We start from the raw sequence: 13,565 nt of genomic DNA, 5'->3' as shown, positions 1-13,565 counted from the left end.
ACATTTGTGCACTATTAAATATAACAAGACAATACTTACAGATAAATAAAATAAAATATTTTTGGTCTCAAATTGGTTGAATTTGTGAAATGATTCCATCTGTCTCAGGTCTTAATAAAGCCAATTTTCCTAAAAATACTTTAAAACATTACTTCTGCTTAGACGTGATCTATAGGAGAGCTGGGTGGTACAGTGGCTAGAGCAACGACCCTGAAGGGAGGAAGACTTGAATTCCAGCCACTTGACACTTAAGAATTGTGTGACCCTGACTGGGCAAGTCCTTCACCCCAACTGCCTCGAATCAAAAAAGGGACCTATGAATTTCTCCTGAAGGAAAGAAAAAATATTACCTTAGAAATTAAAGCAGTAAAACTGTCAAGCTTTCACAAATATCATAAACTTTGAGTCCACCTTTACAAGTGATACTACTGGATTCCATAAACAACCATGCTTCATGCTGGCGAGTTAGACAATCTTGCTAGAAAAGCCAATAATGTCATAAAATCATTTTATTAAGCTCAATAGAGCTTGTGGCTTTTTGAAGACCCTTTTTCCCATGTATTAAGCTGCCTCATTTTAAAAAATTGGTTAATTGCTGTATACTGAGTTCAGAATCACTTCACACTCCAGAAACCGTTCTTTTACAGCCTAGTTACTGCATAGCATCCACACCACTGAACACCTAGGCCAGAGGTGTCAAACCTGCAGAAAGGCCCACAAGGCACCAGAGGAAACCTGATCCAGGCTGGGATGTAACCGGGAACTAGTCAACAAAATGATGAAAAATACCATAAAACGGAGACAAAATTAACATGCTGTTTTTACGTAGCATCAGTTCGTGTAAGTCTCTCCAAACCTTTCTGAAATCATCCTATTGATCATTTCTTATAGAACAATAATATTCCATTACATTTATATACCACAATTTTTTCTAAGTTCATCTGTGGTCTGCAGTGATCCTTAAACATGTTTTCCCGATGCCCATTTCTACTGGGGTCTGACACCACTGCCCTAGACTGCATCATTAACAAAAGCTTTCCTCCCTTCCCTTTCAGTGGGGTCTCCTGATTAAGGGCTTTGAGCATGTTTAACTATCATATAAGCTTCGATGAAACAGTAACTTGTGACCCTAGCAATAACCTATGGATACTCTATTAAAGCTGAAAAGCAAATATTTGCTTACTATATCCTTAAGCACTGACTAAAGCAGCTACACGATGCAGTTTTTCCCCCAATTCAGGTGCAGCACAACTATTAATCACCCTCTTCTGTCAGTATACCAGGGTCAACATAATAAGGATGTTGGATTGCCCCAGGGTCAGTCACTTTTCAAGATTGTAAAACTGTCAGAAATTCTTATCAAAAAAAGGAAAAAAAAAAAGCCACTTAAAGGGGTTACCTGCCTGATTTTAATCTGGTACTCTAAGAAAAAAGAAGTTTGCTTTCTTCAAGTAGGTTTTAACAAATTAAGGATTCTTTCAACACATCCAAGTCCAGCAACCGCTATGAAGAAAAGGTCTCCCACTAGGGAGATGCAGACACACGTGCACATGTGGGCCTGGGAGTCTCCATTCAAGCCCTATTAGGAATTCTTACGCGTTTTCCTCCGTTTCACTTACCCAGCAGCTTTCACCCAAATGAAGGAGTTCTCAGTGAACTAGAAATAAAGAACAAAGACTACAACAGCTCAGCTGGCTCAGGCTACTTCATTCAAGTCCTGAGAGGGAATGTTCAGGACATTCCACTAAAAAGTGGTGGCGACTACCAACAGTCACCTCCCGGCCACAAACCAAAAGCAGAAATGCTTCGTACCATCCAGGGAAACGAACTTCACGCAGGAGACCCGAGGTTGTTTGGAGGCAGGAGGAATCTAGGGGAAGATGACTCTGAACAGGGTCGGCTCACCAACTGTGCCTCAGCAAATAGAGCCCAGTCCTAGAGGCGGAAGTTCAAATCCAGCCCTAGACACTTGGCCCTCACTGTGCGACTCTGGACAAGTCACTTTACCCCAATTCCCTGGCAAAAGCAAAACCCCCAAAGCCTAAGCAAGCTTCTCGGAGAGAGAGGGTGAGAGCAAGAAGTCGTAGGGAGTTTGCCTGGACACACCTCGGGGATGAGTGGACAAGGCCTGTCTGGCCATGGTGAGGACCCAGGCCCTGTGGAGGAGTGCAGGCGGATGGTGGGAGCGATCCAAGGCCGAGATTAGCAATGGGAGAAGGGAAGGGCTCCTGAGGACCCTAAAGCCAAGATGGACAAGCGGCAGTGCAACTGGCGCAGGCGTGAGGCAGGAAAGTGGGACTAGAGGGGTGAGTATGGACAAAGCAGAGAGGGAGACGGCCTGCCTCCTGGGATGAGACCGGGGAACCTGAGTTCATGAACTTGGAAGCGGTCCACGTGTATGTAGGAGAAGGAAAGCTCCAGAGTGGGTACAACCACAGTTGTGTGTGGCTGAGGAGGACCCGGGAAATGACCGAGCTCCACTATGAAATGAGGGTGTTTGAAAGAGTAATATAATATCCATCTATAAAGACTGTGAACTAAGACACCAAATTAACTGAGAAAGGAAGGGGAGTTTCCTGGAGATTGGCAAATAGACACTCCGCTATGGACTGGATTGGGTGCCCTCTACTGCCCTTCCAATACCGAGATTTTGAATTCGTTTCTCTAAACTACAAAAGTGCATAAAGGGAAAATCCTCCATGGCTTTTGGAAGAGACTTCACGTCCCAAGAGATGACAGAAATGGAGCACTTTAAACACTGTGCAGTTTGAAACTGGAAACACTAAGGAGAAACAAGATCAAGGCAGAGGACCTGCAATTCCAACACCACTTGCCTGATTTTTAAAACAAAACCACAAGTTAAACTGTCTCTCTCAAGTTCAGCTTCTTGGGGGCATCTCCCGGGAAAATCAATTTCTTTTGGGCTCACCTTAAATCTGTGTTGTTCCCACAAACCAAGGACACAACATACATTCAAGCATCCAAATGAATGAAACCGCCCAGAAGCACATAAGATAGAATTGTCGGCAACCCAGGGGCTTCTTCGCTAAGGGAACCTTAGTGTGGTGAGCTCTGGAGGCTGGTTCTGGTTCTGGAGGGGGCTCCAGAATACAATCGAAGGGTTCCATATGTAAGGGACTAGTGTTTATTGCTTTTAGGGCTATTAAAATGAGCTTGCCATTTTGAATTAAGAGCAGGGTATTTCATTTAACAGAGAATTAGCAGATAGCATGAGGCCAGCCTTTCTTTGTATTGATAGTCTGGTACACAGCAGACACTTAATAAATGTCTCCTGACTTAAAAATAGCTCACTTTTATAGAGTGTTTTACTTACAAAGCTCTTTTCTTACAGTTAATAAGTTGGAAGTGTAAGAATTACTATTCTTGGGGCAGCTAGGTACAGTGGATAGAGCACTGGTCTTGAAGTTAGGAGGACCTGAGTTCAAATCTGGGCTCACAACTCCTCCTGGCTGTGTGATCCTGGGCAAGTCACTTAATCCCAATTGCCTCAGCAAAAAATAAATAAATAAATAAAAATGAAAAAATAAAATGTTCTGGGTGCTTGTTTTTACTGATGAGCAAGTGATTTTATAACCAGCTTTCCCACAAGCGAGGCAAGTAAGTATCAGAGCCTCCATTTTCTTAGCTCAGAGCCAGGGCTTTTGCCAGTTTATCAGAAGCAAACTGACCAAGCTTTTCTTGGGTAGAAGGCAGGAAAAGGGAGCCTCAGGAGTTCACCATGCCTTAAAAGCACTCATCATGTTCACACCACCAGAGTTTTGGGAGAATTGAGGAACTCTTTACTACACACACTGTCAGAGAGGCAGGAAGATTTCAGAGTGATTTCTTACAAATCGTTCTTCTGAATTACTTTGTATTTCATTAAGTAGGACTCCAAAAAGTTTGCAATACTTAGAGTCTTTTAAGAGAGAGAGAGAGAGACAGATGGAGAGAGACAGAAACAGAGAAAAAGAGACAGGCAGAGACAGAGAAACAAAGAGACACACAGAGAGACAGAAAAAAAAAAAGCAGCCAATGACAGAGACAGAGGGAGAGAGGGAGAGAGAACAAGTAACAAGCTTGTCTTCATCCTCAAACATACCCTGTTACCTGGAGAATTTCAAAGTTTCTAAGTTTCTGCAACATAACACAACTGAAAAGGAACCAAGAGCAGACACCGCTTGGGTTTTTTCACCACACACTGCATTTAAGAAACCGTTCTCTGCAGGAGAGCTTGGTCTTTGAGTCCTATCTTGCAAGCCCAGCATAATCCCACCTCCATGGGATAAGTGCTCAGGGCACCGAAGGGATCAGAGCTCAAGTCCTGGGACCCCAGTTCAAATCCAACCCCATGCACTTGCTAGCCACGGGACTTTGGACAAGCCACTATTCAGTCTGCTTCAATTTCCCCAACTATAAAACAGGGATCACAAAAAGCACCTCAAACAAGAGTGCTTGGTGCCGCATAAATGCTGCTTAACCTCCACATTTCAGCTTCCTCTATAAAAACGAGGGACTCATACAACTGATTACAGAATAAGTTTGTCTATGTCTCGTGTCCCGGTAGAGTCCCATTTAAAGTCCCCCATTTAAAGTTTGTGTTTGATGATTTGCAGGCTTTTCCCCTCTCCCAACTCCTGATAGTACAGGACCCGTGGTGAGGGGAGGATCCCCAGGCCCGTTTGTCTCCAGGCCTCCCATGAACCTGCCTCCTCCTAACTCCAAGGGCAGCTTGAAGCCTTTCGTGTGGAGATTCTGCAGCTCACAAGTCTTACAGGCCATCGCTCATACCGAAGCTCTCTATAAGAAATACCTGAACCCTTAAAAATAGTCACGTTCCATACCAGGCCTTTCGACTACCCATGCAATTCATAAATGGACTTTTCCAAAGCCTTTTATCCAAAAAGCTACAATCATCTTCACATCACAGACTAAATGATAGCTTTCTTCTAAGGTAAAGTAAGACGTCTCTATTGGAATAGAAGTCAAATAAGGCCGACACGGAGCTATCCATTTACCCAATCCAGGTAAGAAACCCAAGCTACTCTGGCCCAGTGATTTTTCTACTGAAACAAGAGTTTCTGTGAAAATTAGAAACAAAACAAAACATCAGTTATCAGTGGAGATTTTAATGAAAATAACTAGTAATTTTATTCTCTGTTTTAATTCAAAGTGAAGATCTTACAGCAATGTTACTATGTTAGTAATGGCAGCTCCTTAAGAGAATTTACTAGTTGCAATTGATTAGGAGAAAGTACAGGGGCCAAGGAGAGACTTGCCCCGCTCTTTCTAGCCCCAGACACCTCAACCACTTCCCCACTAAATGGCTGTATTAAACTGAAGATGGTAGTCCCGCCTGTGGTGAGACACACTGGGACTCAGTTTCCTCATCTGCAAAATGAGGATGAATCGCATGCCGAGACCATTTCTGATAGTACCAGGAAGATTTCATCTTGGTGGCATTGGAGACTGGGAATCCCTGGCTCACCCACAGAGAAAATAACAGGCCACTTGCCCAGAGCCAGCACGCTGCAAATCAGTGGGGAGACCTTGAGCCGCTGTCTCTGATCTGAGCTTTAGGTTTGCCAGCCCCCACTCCTCTTCGGGTTCAGCACCCTAGTCCCAGGCTTAGCAGCAGCCATCCAGGGGACTCTGCCTGCCCAGGAGAAAGGGTTACTTACTACTTGAGCCCCCCAGCTGCCTGACACATACTAAGTAGTAAGTGTTTTCTTTATAGCTTTAATCAAATTCATGGACATGGACCCCCCAAAGTGAAATTTCCAGCCAGGTCCCTACACCTGCAGAACTCTACAGAACCTGTCATAAAGTTGCCACACTTAATTTAAAAAAAGAAAGGATCATTTTACAAAAGAGTTCACCATCAACTTCTATTGAGTAATTTCTACAACAGGTATTTTAAAAGTGACTCAAACCGCACACAACTCTGCAGCCCCGGTCACTGATGGCAGTTCCCTGGGGGAGGGGCACTGAGGCCCACTCTGACACCAGGACTTACTAAATAATAAGCTCCAGTGATCTGCCCCCCAGAAAAGCCGGGCCTCACTAACACGGAGACAACAGAGGTCCTTAAATGGAGAGAAAGGAACAATTGCGCCGGGGCACAGCCACTCCAGCGCTCGCCTCCCGTACCCCGAGGAGGGCAGCAGGACTGGGGCCGGGCCGCCCCCAACGGCCGAGCGCCGGCGCATCAGTGCCACGGGGGGGCCAGAAGGGGAGCCCTGCTGCTAAGTCTGCCTAGGGACACCACCCGCGGGAGCCCTCCCGGCCTGGACTTGCTCCTAGGTCAAAGGAAGGGGCTGAATGGGAGCCCCTGAAGGCCCCGCGGCTGCCAACCGGAGACCCCCGATCCTCCCCCCTCTCAGACCCTCGGCTGGCTGCAACCGAGGGCAGAAGCTCCCCTCCCCCCTCCGCACACCCTCCAGGTGCGCAACCAGCCGCCAGCCTCCCTCCGACCCAAAGCCCAGAGCGGGGCGAGGCAGCAGGAACTTTGCGAAGCGGACGCTGTGAAACAGGAAGGAGAGAGAGAAGCTCCAGGCCTGGTCCGGAGGGAGTTCCAGAAGTGAGATTAAACTCGCAAGATTCCGGCCGCGGGGGGAGGAGGGCGCCCCGGCAGGTTCCGAGCCCACCGTCCTTCCTCCCCCCGCAACATACGCTGAACCCCCTCCATCTCCGGCCGCCCAGCGGCGGGAAGCCTCCGGGCCGGAGTCGGGTTCGCACCTTGCCCGCGCGGGGCCCCAGCCACAATTCTGCAACACCGAGCGTTCGGCCTGCCCCCCATCTCCGGGCCAAGCCACGACCTTGGGGAGAAAGGGCCGCCCGTCACCGCCGCGCCCCTACCACAGATGAACAAACTGAGATCAAAGCCGCCGCGGGCAAGGATGCGGCAAAGGGCGGGCTGACCCCAAGTCTTTGCTGCGGGCGGACGAGGCTTCAGGGTGCCAGAGCCCCAGTCCGCACTCCCTACCACCTCCTCCTCTCCGCGTACGGATGACATTTCCTCCCCCAGGGCTGGGGCAGAGCCCCGGCACGGCAGCTGCTTTCTGCACGGGTTCAAGTGCGGAGAGAATCCTCTCGGCCAAGAACCCTGGCTGGACCCACCACCACCTCCCAGCCCCGGGTTCAGATTCTGGCCTAGGGAGGAGGAGGGAAGAAGGGCCAAAGACGAGCCGGGCTGCGCGGGGGTACGGAGAGCGTAGGGGCACGGGAGCGGGGGGGGGGGGGAGGGAGGGCCCAGATCCCGCGAACAACAGGGAAACCCCCGCAGGAGGTGGGATCTGACCCCGCGAGGAAGTCAGGTGGCCCCCTCCCCAGCCCCCACCCACGTGCCCGGGCAGGAGCGGGGTAGACACGTGGGGCCCCGGGCGGGGCGGCGCTCGCACGTGGGCCGGGGCGAGCCGCGGGGCCCGTCCAGCCCTGGGCCGGTCGGACAAAGGGACGGGGAAGAGCGGACAGACGGGGGGGGAAGAGCGGACAGACGGGGGAGGCGGCCCGGCAGCGGCCCTGCCCCCTCCCCCGCCCATCCACCCCGCGCCCCACTCGCTCCCGGGCCCGAACCCCCCCAAGTCCAGACACGCACACACTCACACTCACACACACACGGTCTCACACACGCGCGCGCGCGCACACTCGCGCCCCAACAAAGCGGCGGCGGCGGGAAGTGCGGCAGGCCCCGACCGGGGACTCTCCCGGGGCGGCTGCCCGAGAAGCCCCGGCCGGGACGGCGAGCCCAGACCGCCGGCGGCTCCGCCGACTGACCTTGGAGTCTCCGTTGCACAGAGCCATGGGTGCGGGCGCGGGCGGCACAGGCTGTGAGCGGCACAGGATGTGAGGGGCGGGCGGCGGCGCTCCGTCCGCGTCTCTCTGGGCCCTGGCGGGAGGGGGCGGGCTGGAGGAAGAGGGAGGGGGAGGGGCGAGGGAGGTGGTGGCGGGGGGAGGGGCGGAGCTTCCTGCACGCAGCCGCCGCCTCCCGGGGCCGCCGCTGGGAGGAGCCCGAGCTCAGCCCGGGGCCAGCTCCCTTCTCAGCCCTTCCCTCTTTCTCGCTACTTTCTCGGGTCTGCCCAATCCTTGCCAGCCCAGGGAGCTTCGAGCCTCTGCTGGGAACGGGCACGTGTTCTTCTAAGGCCTAATGCGAACGAGGGGCTTCTGCTCGGAATTTGGAGAGTATGGTTCGGACTACGTGGGTTGTTCGTGATCATGATCCCCGCGGCCGCCCCCCTCTCCCCCCCCTTTGTCTTCCTCCCTTGAGAAAGCCCTTCCATTGAAGCTCTTATCCTGTCTGCACATTTGTTTCTAGGTAAGTTCTCGTCAGAATGTAAGCTCCCTGAGGACAGGAGCTGCCTTTCTTTCTATCCCCTTGGCCTAGCATAGTTTTCAGTGCATTCTACAGGCATAATAAAAGCTTGTTGACTGGCTGAAGTGGCCCCTTGTTTTGGAACTCTAATAATAGTATTTAACATTTATAATGCACTTTAAATGCATTATCACATATCTATTCTTTTGGAGTTGAGGTAATAAGAGACTCAGGTGAAAATGATTATCCCACAGTCAGTTGTTGCTCTGATATGAGAGACAGAATCCAAGACCTCCTGACTCGGGTCCTCTGTCTGTAAAAATGAAGTGATTTACCAACATGGCTCAGAAGGTTCCTTCCAGTTCTACAGGTATTCCCTGTTATTCCAAAGTCCAGCACGATCTCATATGACATCATCTCTCAAGGAAAAACAGTTGCGGGGGGGGGGGAGGGTGGTGGTCTGATGCGTGGTAATTCCCTTCGGAGTTTTCGTGGCAAAAGTTCTGGAGTGGTTTGTCATTTTCTGCTCCAGCTCATTTGACAGATGAGGAAACTAAGGCAAGCAGGGAGAAGTGACTTGCCCAGGGTCACATAGCTAATTGTTAGAAGCTACATTTGAATCCATGTCTTCCTGCCTTGAGGCCCGGCTTAGTGCAAGGACCCGATATATTATTTAAAAAAACAATTATCTGTGTCTGTGTCCTAATCCTCCAATGAAGTGTCCATCTGGAGGATGGGAATAGTTTTATTCAAACTCTTAACTTCCCAAGCACCAAACAGAGTGCTATATAAACAACAGGTCCCGAATGAAATCTTGAATTAAATTGAGTCTGCACAGAGATAAATGCCTCTAGCAACCACCACTACATGCCCCACCACTATCTCCAAAAAAAAGTCAGATTTTTTTTTAAACATAGCTAAGGAACAAATACTACCTACAATAACCTAAGTGGAAAGATCATTTAATGAGAATAAGAATGGCAGAAATAAGATGACTGGAATTTAGAGATCAAGTTTTTGTCAACTATAAATATAAAAAAAGACTTTGAGAATACTACAAAAATATTTCTAATAAGTGATATAGTTCCATTTAGTACTTATTTAGTATTAAATTACTCCCAGAAGGAAAAGGACAAAGGAACTATTTATCAAACATAAAGTATAAAATTAATCTGTTCCCTATAAGTAAACAGAATATTAATTTAAAAATCAATAAAAATTATATATGTATAGTGTGAAGAAAGTACCATTTTCATAACTACGATGAACAATGTTGTACAATTCTGCCATCCAATTCACCTAAGTTTTGCATCACATCAATGATTTCATTGGTCCTCTTTAAAACAAATGACAAAGGGCACCTAGGTAGCACTGTGGATGGACTCAGGAGTCAAAAAGGACCTGAGTTTAAATTCGACCTCAGACATTTGACATTTACTAACAGTGTGACCCTGGACAAGTCCCTTAATCCTGACTGCCTCACTCAAAAAAAAAAAAAAATTACAAATAATAACGGTTTTTAATCCTCTAAGGTTCTGATCTGGGTCTTCTTGCTTTACATTACTTCACTTGATCATCAGCTCCCATGGATTTCTATTGCTGATGAGTCTCAGTTTTGCCTATCTAGACTCTACCGCTTCAGAAAGCAGCACTATCCTCCTGGTCCCTCAGGCTCCCACCCTAAGTGCCACCCTGGACTGTTCACTATGACTCACCCCAACCTCTCTCTACATCAATATGCAAGCTGTGCCAAAGTCTGTGGATTTCAGCTCTGCAGCATCTCTGGTCCATTTCAGCTCTGCAGCATCTCTGGTTGATTTCACCTCTGCAGCATCTCTGGTCCATTTTAGCTCTGCAGCATCTCTCCAATATACCTCCTTCTGTCCTCTGACATTGGCCCAATCCTAGTAGATCTTCATTATTTCATTCAAAATGGACAAAAACAATGGCTTGGTGGTGGGTAGGCCTCTGGCCAAAGTGATTTTCCTAAAGCCCAGGTCCTACCATGTCACTCCTCTATCCATTAGACTCCTATGGGTTCCAATGGCCTCCTAGTTCAAAGGCAAACTCCTCTGTTTGGTAATCAAAGCCCTTCATAAGCTAGCCTTCCCAACTTTCTCCCCCCCACTCACCCCCCCTCACACACACACTTCTACCTTTCCTGTCTTCTTATACCTTGCTCCCTGATCTGTAATCAAGGGTTTCCTGGCTGTTCCATGAACTAGATATTCAATCTCAACATCTCTGCTCTGGGCATTTTCTCTCATCTGGAATGTCAGGCCTTTGCCTGGTATGATGGAATGCTCTCCCTCCCAATGTGCCTCATAGCTTCCTTCAAGCCCTAACTAAAATCCCATCTTCTGCAAGAAGCCTTTTCCAATTCTAATGGCTTTCCTTTCTTATTTCCTACTTATCACTTATGTAGCTTGTTTTGTAAATAATTCTTTTGCTCATCTCTCCCATTATATTGCAAACTCCTTGAGTGTGAGGACTACTATCTTTTGCCTCTTTTCCTAACTCCAGCATTTAGTACAAAGTAGGTGCTTACTAAATGCTTAGTAAATGACTAATGTAAAGCCAGAAATGAGCAGAGGCTACAGGATGTGCTGAAATGAACTGATTTCAGTTTTGGTGGGATTAGAAAGTTTCTGAGCATTCTTTCTGTACTTCTGAGACAATGAAGACCAATTGAAGGGTTCCAAGCAGATGTAGACATTCAATCTTTGCATAAGGAACCTTTCTGTCATTTTGCACTGGGAGTTTCCACACACTAGAAAACCATAAATACAAATGACCCCACCCCAACCCTAGCCAAAAAAGGAGTGGTGGTGAAGATGGAATTTATCTGACAGCATTGTTGAGAATTAAAGAAGAGGGTATGGAAAGGTGTACAGCCTGCTTGAGAAACTATTGAAAGGCTCCGTATACAGTGACAATTGGGCTTATCCTAGAGTAATGAATGGCCAAGTGAGGGAAAAGAAAGCAAGGAGGAAAATGTCAGAAGCGTGCAGTAGAAATGACAAGGCTCAAAGCTGTAAATTTAAGCCAGGGCAATGCTGGTCTCAGCAGGAACTGGGAATTTGGAAGGAGGAGAGGTTTTCGAGGAAAGGAATATGTTCTATTTTAGTAATTTGAGAGAGAATAGTTTTATTTCAGTGAGGTGGGTCAGAAGCCAGATTCCAAATGTTTGAGTGAGAAAGATGTAGAAGAGCAAGTATGTAAAGCTTTTTCTACAAGTCTGACTCATTAATCAATCAATATTTTAAAGCACATATTATGTGCCAGGCACATTGCTAAATGCTGAAGATGCAAAAAGTACAAAGAAGAGCAAAAAGAAAGTAGTCCCTGCCCTCAATGAACTTAGAATCTAAAGGAAGAGACTCATGGAAACAAATGTGTGCAGGGGGTGGGGGTGGGGGGGAGGTGTATAACAAGTTATACACAGGATACATATGAAATAATTAAGGGAAGACACTGGAATTAAGAGGAGTTGGGGAAGGCTTCTAATAAAATATGGATTTTTAGTTGGGACTTGAAACAAACCAAGGGAGGTCAGCAGTCAGAACAAAGGAGAGAGTGGCATGGAGGTATAGCCAGAGAAAATGCCCTGAGCTCAGAGATGGAGTGTCTGGTTCATAAAAGAGCCAGAAAGCCAGTGCCACTGCACAGAAAAGTTCATGGTGGGTGATAACATATAAGGAGACTAGAAAGGTTGGAGGGGGCTACATTATAAAGTCTTTTTTATTCCAGAACATTTTGTATTTGTTCCTAGAGGCAAAAGAAAACCTGGAGTTTATTGAATAGGGGAATATACATGAACTAATGTAGAGTGGAGTGGGCAGAACCAGAAGAACCATTGTACACAGCAATAGCAAAATTATGTGATGATCAATGTGATACTTAGTTCTCAGCAGTGCAGTGATCCAAGACAATTCCAATAAACTTGGGAAGGTAAATTACGCCATCTGCATCCAGAGAGAGAACTATGGAGACTGAATATGGATCAAAGCACAGTATTTTCATCTTTTGTTATTATTGTTTGTTTGCTTTTTCTTTGTCATGGGTTTTTCCTTTTGGTCTAGTTTTCTTGTACAATATAACATGGAAATATGTTTTAAAAGGATTACATAAGTGCCACTACTGTATCCCAAGGAAATCATAAAGGAGGGAAAAAGGACCAACATGTGTAAAAATGTTTTCTAGCAGCCCTTTTTGTAGTGGCAAAGAACTAAAAAATGAGTGGATGCCCATTAATTGGAGAATGACTGAAAAAGTTATAATGTATGAAAGTAATGGGATGTTATTTTCTATAAAAAATGATGAGCAAGGTGATTTTAGAAAGGCCTGCAAAGATTTATACAAACTAATGCTGCGTGAAACAAGCAGAATCAGGAGAAAGAACTATGAAAATGAATGTAAATTAACACATGCTATATTCACTTTTTTTTTCTCTTTTTCTTCTGTTTTGTTTTTTCTCTCATGGCTTTTCTCTTTTGTTCTGATTTTCTCCCAAAATGATTCATAAAGGAAAGTGTATTTTAAAAAATGAATGCACATGTATAACAAAAAATCAAAAGTTAAAATTTTAAAAATAATGCTAAAAAAGAATTTCACAAATTTAAAGCTTGCTGTCTCAAGACAAATATGGAACACAAAATCTTGTAAAAATGAATGTTGAAAACTACCTTTACATATATTTGGAAAAATAAAACATTATTGAGAAAAAAAGAAAAGAGAATCACTTTAGTGGCTGAATGGAGAAAGGATTAGAGTGGAGAGAGATTGAAGGCAGGCAAACCCAGCAGCTGCTATTGCAATAGTCCGAAGGTGATATAAGGAGGATCTGCACCTGGGTGAGGGCAGTATCTAGAGAAAGAAAGTTGTATTTGAGACATGTTGCTGAGGTAACATCTAAAGACCTTGGCAACAGCTTGGAGATAAAGGGTGGGGATCCAGAATGATTTCTAGGTTGTGAACCTGAAGTACTCAAGAATGGTGTTACCTTCAACACTAACAAGGAAGGCAGGAGGGGAAGGAGAATTTAGAAGGGAAGATAACAAATGTGAGAAGAAAAAAAGACTGAGGCTGTGATAGGATCTAGTGAAGGTTTGTTTTGGGAGGTGGGTGGTTAAGAATGGTATCATGGAAATTTTTCATTTTCTTTGTTTAATTTTTAAACTTTTATGACATTGAAGGAAGTATGGGAATATATATCGATCTTCTCTTTAGTTTGTATGGCCTTATTTAGGAATGT

The 13,565-nt window shown here is 46.2% G+C and overlaps 1 protein-coding gene across 1 annotated transcript in view; it reads right to left on the bottom strand.

The window, feature by feature from the left end:
- The window catches only part of GMPS (guanine monophosphate synthase), a 52,012-nt gene extending 44,090 nt beyond the window's left edge, over positions 1-7,922 (bottom strand). The window contains exon 1 of the mRNA XM_031957556.1: positions 7,777-7,922. Coding sequence (XP_031813416.1) covers positions 7,777-7,803 — 27 coding nt within the window. The 5' untranslated portion in view covers positions 7,804-7,922. The remainder of the gene's footprint in view (positions 1-7,776) is intronic.
- Between the last annotated feature and the right edge of the window lie 5,643 nt (positions 7,923-13,565).

Source organism: Sarcophilus harrisii, chromosome 3 (assembly GCF_902635505.1).
Source record: "Sarcophilus harrisii chromosome 3, mSarHar1.11, whole genome shotgun sequence".
NCBI lineage: Eukaryota > Metazoa > Chordata > Mammalia > Dasyuromorphia > Dasyuridae > Sarcophilus > Sarcophilus harrisii.
The sequence above is the reverse complement of the archived record's forward strand: the minus strand, read 5'-3'. Positions and strand labels throughout refer to the sequence as shown.